Below are 9,240 nucleotides of genomic sequence, written 5' to 3'. Positions count from 1 at the left end.
GCTAAAGCCCAATGGGTCAATTCTGGCCCAGGCTGGCACATGGGCTTTTTATAAGGCTTCGGAGGATGCATATGAAGCCAGTTGAGGAATTATAGTGTATAAATTTCTTTACTTTATATGCTATAAGAAACAAGGTAATGAGCCATTTGGTGACACGCTAGTCAACAAATGGCAAATCACTATCAACAAACTATACACAACAAATTAAAGGAAAATAAAAATAGTTACCATCTGTTAATGAATATGAATAAATCAAGCCAGAAACCTGATCAAATGTTTCAATCAAAAAAAATATGCATACATATTGAATTGAGAGGCTATTGAAATCTTAGTATATATATGTGTGTGTATATATATAAAGCACACAGGTGTTCTATGTCCAGATCCAAAAATTATACACACAAACAACACCATTGAAACTCAATCCCGTAAATTAATTAGAACACTTCAACAATCACCTTGCTTGCAAGAACACGTTCACGTTTTTCAATGTACCCAAATGGAAACCAACCTGCTTTGCCTTTGCATTCTCCTTCTGCCCAGCCACCGTTTGCCACCTGTAAAAAAACCCGCAGTATATTCAGTGGAAAGATAGCTAAGAGTTATGAAACAATATCAGCAGCAATTTTAAAGTATGGAAATCCAGCAGCAATATCGTGTATTCTTGAACAATAGAGAGAAAATTAAAGAAAATAAGAGTACTGCATAAAAATTGAACACTAACAAAATTTGGTTAAACAGTGGAACAAAGTAAAGCTACACTTTTCTCACGCCCTAGAATGGCAGTTCCAATAATTATCAGAGGTATCCACAATAGGAGATAGCCGGGAATATAAAATTTGAAAAAGAAAAGAAAAGAAAAGAAAATAACTTAGACAATAGGAATTTCAATATTTGAATCTTCACAAAACTTTGTGAGAACTTGATCAGAAAATAGCCAGACCAACGGTCCCAGTTGCATAATCTGGTTCACACAGAAATGATTCAGATTTATATCGCTAACAAGTAAATTTTTTTTGATAAATAATCAAACTTTATTGAGAAAGCATCAAGATGATACAAAGAATACAAACAAGTAAATGAACTGGTGATTGTAGACTTCTATAGCTTGATGTTTCTTCAGCAATACCATAAATACATAATTTATTTGTTTTTTATAGGGTAACTAACAAAGACAACTATACATTCTTCACCCCAAAAAACAAAAGAAAAAAAAAAAGAAAGAAAAAAGAAAAAGAGAAGGAATTCCTAATAGGTGCTGGAAAATGCAGATGCTCAATTTCTAAAAGGCAGTGTATAATTTATCTACAAGCAGCTGCACCAGCCATGCAGACAATCAATAGATTTAACAGAGAAATATTTATTACCATGTGAGATGTTTCATTTTTCATTGGAATGGTCTATCCTGATAGAAACTTAGTTGATTGTTGAATCAACATTTCAAGTATTATTATACTTGTTGGATAGGCAGTGAGGCTCGAACACATGATGAATTACAATAATACTCTAATACCATGTTGAATTGTTAGAAGATAGGCAATTTTATTATTTCTATCCTCAGCAAAGATAATGCTTAGCTAAATTGTACCCTCATTGAAAGTTAAATTGGACAAAATATCCTAGAACTCTACATAGAAGAATGTATCATAGGGTTTAAGTTATAGACATAGCAAGCTACAAACCTTTCGGACAACAACATAATCACCAACTGACAAATTAAGCTCCACATCAGATTCAGCCTGATATGAGTACATAACCTGCAACAAGATGGAAGATATGCAATGTACAATTAACAGAGACGTTTAAGCAGAAATTATAAAGTTGTGTTGTGGCACTTTCTCAGAAAATTATTAAGTCAAAAGCACATGTAGTTGTCTTCTTACCTCTCCCAGAAAGTAACCCATGCTGTCAGTTGATCCATTATGCGTTGGAGAAGCAAACACACCATTACCTTCCTCGTATGGTGGTGGTGGGGGCATACTGTCCACATGTGGACTAGGACTTGCTTCAATTCTTTGCCGCTCTGATGTCATCTGTCAGATAAAGTATTTAAAGCACAAAACATTTAGTTCTAACTAATAAAATTTATAAACTAGAAGCAGCGCAGAAGTAAAGGAAGAAAAAGGGAAGGGGGCTGGCGGGATTGAAAGGTCACGGCGATACAATTGCATACCTCCACTTCAAGCTGATCAAGTATCTGAAGAACTCTCTGATGGTAAGTGCGTTCCGATTCGACCTTCAAAACAGGAGTGGAAAAAATCCGCCAAAGGACAATTTTCAAATCTGATTCCCATACATACATAGGTAGATACATACACAAAACTTTGTTAAAACAAGATGGTTGATTGCATTACCATAGCTACGAGTCGCTGGAGAGTCAACCTCTGTTGTTGAGCTTCAACTGCAGATAATGCTGCTGCAGCTTCTTTCCCCAATATTGTCATGTTTGATTTCAGGTCCTGTAGTTTTGTCTCTGCTGCTTCAAGTTTGAAAACAATGTCAGGATTTCCTGTTCCTTCTCTCACTTTTGCTTGACGTTTGGAAACTTCAATAGCCTATCTAGGTTCAGAAGAAATAAAATTACAAGCTTGCAAGAGGAAACTTAGCAGTTCAAGTGAGCTTCGTTAAAGTATCGTTTTGCATTATAAGGCAATCAACATATAACAAATTCCAATATGATCCAGATAACAAAAATGCATTAAGAACCTGTTTTCTGGCAAAAGACCAAGATTTAGAGGAAAGAAAAAGAGAGAGAAAGCAATAGGCAATGAAGAAAACATCACCACAAGTAATTGTTGGAAGAACAGTTGTGAACATAGTAAAATTATCGTAAATGAAATACCTGAGCTTCAGCCTCTTGACGCATCCTATCGTAACGTTGAGCAAGATGTCGAGCATCTTCAAGTGGAGCTCCCACTACCATTGCTCTTAATGGCTCTGCAACCTGGTCAAAGAGGCATCAGAAACATGTCAAGCACTTAACAGAAAGGCTTTCCAGCCAGAAGGATAGAAAGGAAATACAGTAATAAAAAGGCCAGTCACAGTCATAAAAATTTAATAGATTTGCTAGAGCTACTTCATACAAACTAGTAGAAAATAATGCCAAAACAATTAACAAATTTAGGTCTTTTAGAGCTCATCTTCAAATCTCAACCATGCAAGAGAATAGAAGAATCAATCACAGAATGTTATGTTGGTTTTGGCAACATGATGCGAAAGAGCAAACTCACTAGGTATGATAAACGAATGTAGCCTACATTTTAAATGCAACAATGCATGTATTCTCTTTATCTCGTCCCATTTCTAGTGGGAAGACTATATATATATAATATTTCAATTTTACAATTTTCAGCCAAAGCAATACTGTAAAAAATTGCCAGTAGCCACAACCCACAGGTGACCAATATTATAAGGAAATGGGGCATAGTCAATGAGAAAAATTGTTGCTCTAACCATTGCAAGAAAAGAATAATGAAATGTGCGAAGTCTACCAAAGATCCAAACTATATTATAATTGTTCAATCAAGCTTAGCTGCACAGTGCTATTTGGAATGGGGGTATACCATCTGTGCCATGAGTCCCAAAAAAATAGACACAAAAACTATGACAACAAAAAAATTAAATCAAAATATCAAGTTGTGAGAAATACTTCTGCGCTATCCTGTTCATGGCATCTAACTTCTACAATTCCTTACATTTTTGTGAAAGAGAAAAAGAACAAACAAACCTGTGTACCAAGGGCTTTTAATAGATTTGCACGTTCCTTCTCCATTTGAGCACGAGCTCGTCCAAAACTTAATGCAGCTTTTGATAATGTATTACCACTGGTGCATGTATTCTCAACACCATATTTCCTGCAATCTTCTGACAACTTAGTTCCTGTGAACAAGTTGTACACCACAAGAATATGAACATCAAAGTCCTTGACATTGCATGAAACCAGAATACCAATAAATGACATCAAAGCTTCAACACACCTATCTCAACTTGTTTGGACCCAGTAACAATATAACTTTCTACTCCCCGAACAGTATCTCTTTGAAAATGCTGAAAAGCAAGAACATCTTGAGGATTAAAACAAAGGATTTCAGAGGTAAGAGGGATCCCAACCCAGAGAGAGAGAGAGAGAGAGAGATGAAGAAACCTTGGCAGTCCTTGTTGAGATGTAAAGTTTTTCAAGTTTTTGATGCTGATGGAGCTCTGCTTCATCAGTAACAACATTATCTGAACCTCCATATCCTCCAGCCCCAAACTGCTTGAAGACAGCCTGAAATTAAGCTCGATGACATTAACATGCATGTTTTGCATGGGTTGGTTGGAAGATGGGTGAGTAAAATTCCAAACCTCAACCACAAATTCTTATCATTATTGGTTGTAGAATTCATCACACTTTCAAGGTAGCCGATAACAGCCTATTGCTTAAGATTGCCATGGAGGATCTAAATGGATGTTCTCTATTTTGGAATTCATCTTCTATCTAACAGTAGCTTGTATGCGATGCCATTGGAATGTAAAACCAAATTTCATGATATGACTTCACAAATATAAAAACAAGTAAACCCTACAAATATAGCATCCATCACATTAGCATGAAATGTCAACAGCATTATGCAGCGTAAAACACCTTTGACTACAGATCATTTTGATAAAATATGTCCCTTTTTGTGTGTGTGTGTGTGTGTGTGTGTGTGTGTGTGCATGCACAGAGGGAGTACAATGATTAAACACATGATTTGGAATTTAGCAGCATCAAAGTGGAATTTATGGCAGTAGTCAACTTGCATGGCAATCATAAAATTGTTAAATAAAATTAATTTGAATGAAGCCCAAGGCAGACTTCTAAATGTAAATACAAGTATTACAATTTTCTTTTTACCGTAAGGAATAAAAACTTGTTTTTAACAAAGTTTCCACATTGGTCAACTATCAGTGAAGAAGCTAACAAGCCCAGGAGGGTAATATAGAGTTGGCATGATCATCAGAGTCTAAAATGTGCACAGCCTTAGATATACCTATGGCCATGAACGACATCGGTCTAAGATCATATTTACGGTGCATTGGACATTCCCCCTAAATTTGAATGGGAAAATTGTACTGTCTAGCATTTGAATTGAGAATTCATTAGGAATGGCAACGGGGCGGGGCGGGGCCGGGGATCACCCTCCCCGTCCCCGATCCCCGAAAGTACAAACTTCCCCGTCCCCGGCCCCGATCCCCGGCGGGGAACCCCTCACCCTCCCCGGCCCCGCCCCCAACGGGGATCGGGTTTCCCCGACCCCGAAAAATCCCCGTCTCTGTTTAGCTTATCATCATCAACAACATCATGGATCATCAACACCAACATCATCGATCATCAACAAATCAGTTTCATCAACAAAAATACCATGAACTGGTAACAGCATCAAAAAAAAATAATAATAATAAAATAAAATAGACAGATCTGGTGGGAGGGAGGAGCCGAGCTGACGGATCTTCTCAGATCTTTTCAGATCTGACGGTGGCCTGGCGGAGAAAGATGGCCGTGAGAGGCGACGGATGAGGCGATGAGAGGAGGAAGCGACGGAGAGGCGTCTGTGGAGAGGAGAGAGAGAGAGAGAAGAGAGACAGATCAAATAGAAGATAGATCAGAGATATATAATATGATATATGATAGATTAGAGTCAGAGAAGAGATAATATAATATAATAGTAATAGATATAATAGAAGATTTGAGAGATCAGAGATATATAAGTCAGAGATATTATATAATATATTAGAGTCAGAGATAGGATGATAGATATAATAGATTGGAGTCAGAAATATATAATAAATATAATAGATTAGAGTCAAAGATATATAATAGATTAGAGTCAGAGATAATATTATAGATATATAATAGATTTTCGGGGGAGAAACGGGGCGGGGAACGGGGCCGGGGACGGGCCGGGTCCGGGGCTGTGAAAGTGATCCCCGTCCCCGGCCCGAATTTGATCGGGGATTCAATTTTAAATACCATCCCCGTCCCGTTGGGGATATTTTTCGGGGAAAAACCACTCTTATCGGGGACGGGGGGTCGGGTCCCCGTCGGGCCGGTTTTAAATTGCCATCCCTAGAATTCATTACCTAAAATAGTGTAATTGAGAAAATTTGGAAATTTCATCATAGTTCAAGGCATTTTCTACGTTTGGGAAGTGGCTAAATTAGCCAAAAGCCACTTAAAGTCCACATTTATCCCCCCCGGTCTATTTTATATATAAAGAATTGTAATATAACCACTGAGGTTTAGAAAAACAGCTGAACCTTCAGAGGTTTCGAGTGGTAAACTACCAATTCTCCCTCTCTCTCTAAATCATAGATAGTCAAAACATGCAATTTTTTATACGTATGGTTTCAACAACTAGACTCTGTGCAATTACTAGGACTTCCAGTTGTTCTTTAGTTACTATTAGAACAAGCTATCTCTAATTTATGGGATCAATTGTTTTGTGACATAATAAATTAACAATGATACATGGACCTCCACCAAGGGAGATTTGTATATCTGTCTGTCTCTCTCTCGTTTACAAGGGGAGAGACAATAAATATTGGAAGGTGGCGAGGGTGATTCTTGGTATGTTGTTTCATAACAAATTCAAAACTAACCAAAGGAAAACAAACCCCACAAATTCAAAACTCTACAACATTTAGCAGATTATTCCAGCTAAATGACCAGATTTAGGGGAGGCATCATAAAAACTCAAAACAATTTGAGGTTTAATTATCATTATTGTCTAAGATTAAACCTTGATCTCTGTAAAGCCAAGGGATGGACCCCATGTATTTCCATTGACTAACTGGGGCGAGGACTAATCATTTTTTAATTCTCACCTTTCTATTATTGGCACTGCACAATACCAAAAAACAACAATATCATATTAATGCTGAAACAAGTTTTTCAATCTACTTGACTATTGCCTTAAAATATTTTTGTTACATGATATGCCCACTACCAACACAAGAAATCCGCATTGGACCAATATAACAAATTCATATTTCATCATCCTTAGCTTCCTGTTAGAAGCCAGGGAAGCAGAGGTATGAGCCTATAGAACATATCATGTTCAAGCAAGGACACATATTTCATCATCCAATATTATTTGACATTGTTGAAATCAAAATCGTATAGAATGGTCAGCAGTTCGAAATTCAACTTCATTATATATATATCAAATTCTTAATGTTCCAGTTCTTGGGAAAGAATATGCGATCTGACCTACTCAAACCAAAAAGAAATTGAGACATACACATAAATCATCCAAAACCACGACTATCAACATGAGTTCTTGTATAGAATAGTCTGCAGTTTCAAATTCAATTTCATTATATAGATCAAATTCTTAATGTTACAGTGTTTAGGGAAGAATATGCAATCTGTCCTAATCAAAACCAAAAAGAAATTCGAGACATACACAAAAATCATCCAAATAGTACATCCAAAATAACGACTATCAACATGATTTCTTGTATAGAATGGTCTGGCAGTTCGAAATTCAACTTCATTATATAGATCAAATTCTTAATGTTGCAGTGCATAGGGCAGAATATGCAATCTGATCTAATCAAACCAAAAAGAAATCGAGACATACAGATAAATCATCCAAATCAGTACATCCAAAAATCACGAATATCATCAAAATTACACAAAACTAAGCAGTACAGAACAGCATGAATTGACTAAAAATTAGGAAACTGAAGAAATTCAAGGACCGATAAACAATACAACTAATAATACTTGTCAATAGATCTAGGCAAATGAACTTTGATCTGAGAAATCATGAGCGGGATCAAATTAGGGTTTAACGGAGTGTATATATATATGAGAGAGAGAGAGAGAGAGGACCTGCTGTTGCCTGGCGACCTGTTCCCTGAACTTCGAGGCTTGTTTCCGGAGTGTTTCCATTCACAAACAGAAGGAGAGAGAGAGAGAGAGAGATTTGGAGGAACGAACTTTGGGAGGATTGTCGGAGATTTGTCCCGCCGCGTAGAGACTATCTATCCGTACATAAATGCTTAGTTGGCGACTTTCAAAACGGGTTTGGTTGCCTTGTCATTTTCAATTCAAATTTTACTCAATACAAATAATTGAGCTGCTATTCACATAATGAAAAATGATTCGTCAATCAAATTTGGACTCGTCCAAATCATTCAAAGTATTTAAGTTGGACGATTGTCTATCTTTATCAATTGTGATTGTCATGTTTGTTAGTCGGTATTCGCCCGAACGATTGTTATTATTTTGGATGATGGGCTAAACAACCCTCCGAATAATCGATTGAACAAATTCAATATATGTAGCATTATTGACAATAATACAGAGGAATGTCCTATAAATAAAATAACTTCTATAATTTTTTTTCAAAAAAACTGATATAAGTATCTATGATATTAGTTTGTTGAGTCCAATTTCTCATGATAAAAATTTATTATTGCATTTTAAATATAGTGCACTGATCAAAATTAGGTCAAAAAAATAAAAAGTTACTCAAAAAGTTAAAAAATTATTACTATTCACCAAAAGTCAAAAATTATAGTTGCACAACTCTCAATCCTAATTTTTTCCTACACATTAATTTATACAATTTTTTAACACACATTTTTTCATAAAAAGTGAAAAAGTTAACCCAAACATTCATATTTTTTTCTCAATTTTTTAGTCTAAAAAGACAAAAAGTACATTTATTTAAGACACCCCAAACAACCTCTTAATTTTTAAATTTAAATTTTACCTTAACTTCAATTATTATCAAGGATAAAATTACATATAAAAAATAAAAAACTTTTTGCATTCACTTGCCACAATCTTTCTATTTTCACTAATCAGCGCTTTTTATGCCTCAATCTTCTCCAACTACTCACCCTGCCCTGCTACTCCCTCAACCCCCTTGTCCCCATGGAAGTCAGGGAAGGAGTTGCATGAGAATGAGGTAGGACAGACAACATGGTATCAAGGAAGAGAGAAGATAAAGGGGGTGGGGAGAGGGCATCGATGATAGATGGAATCAGGGGAGGGCAACTAGGGGCTATAGAGAGGAAGGCGTTGTGGTTGAGTCGAGATCCTTTCCAACTTGGCTCCTTATTTGGTGGGTTTTAGCTCAATTTTGATTATTCAAACCGTTTATATTTTAGAATTTATCGAGTATATTATACTTATAAAAAATTAAGTTGATCGAATATCGAAAACTACGTGTTTGGATCATCGAACTAAAAATTGTTTATTAAAAA

General features: G+C 36.1%; 1 protein-coding gene across 1 annotated transcript; it reads right to left on the bottom strand.

Moving 5' to 3' along the window:
* Positions 1-204: 204 nt before the first annotated feature.
* Positions 205-8,419, bottom strand: LOC114262996 (SH3 domain-containing protein 2). The gene is made up of 10 exons (XM_028203456.2): positions 7,859-8,419; positions 4,145-4,267; positions 3,978-4,047; positions 3,728-3,879; positions 2,843-2,944; positions 2,355-2,555; positions 2,174-2,236; positions 1,884-2,033; positions 1,683-1,757; positions 205-557 (listed from the first exon to the last, which is right to left on the bottom strand). The coding sequence occupies exons 1-10, from the start codon at positions 7,916-7,918 to the stop codon at positions 438-440; spliced, it is 1,116 nt and encodes a 371-aa protein (XP_028059257.1). The 5' UTR covers positions 7,919-8,419; the 3' UTR covers positions 205-437.
* Between the last annotated feature and the right edge of the window lie 821 nt (positions 8,420-9,240).

This window comes from Camellia sinensis, chromosome 2, assembly GCF_055761805.1.
Source record: "Camellia sinensis isolate YWXY chromosome 2, ASM5576180v1, whole genome shotgun sequence".
Classification (NCBI taxonomy): domain Eukaryota; kingdom Viridiplantae; phylum Streptophyta; class Magnoliopsida; order Ericales; family Theaceae; genus Camellia; species Camellia sinensis.
The sequence above is the reverse complement of the archived record's forward strand: the minus strand, read 5'-3'. Positions and strand labels throughout refer to the sequence as shown.

Bases quoted from the DNA above. Each gene is read 5' to 3' on its own strand.
- LOC114262996 (XM_028203456.2), bottom strand. From the start codon at position 7,918: ATGGAAACACTCCGGAAACAAGCCTCGAAGTTCAGGGAACAGGTCGCC. The intron at 2,034-2,173 runs GTATGCAATTGT...TTTATCTGACAG, and splicing joins TTGATCAGCTTGAAGTGGAG to ATGACATCAGAGCGGCAAAG. The intron at 558-1,682 runs GTTTGTAGCTTG...GTTTTTTTACAG, and splicing joins ATTATGTTGTTGTCCGAAAG to GTGGCAAACGGTGGCTGGGC.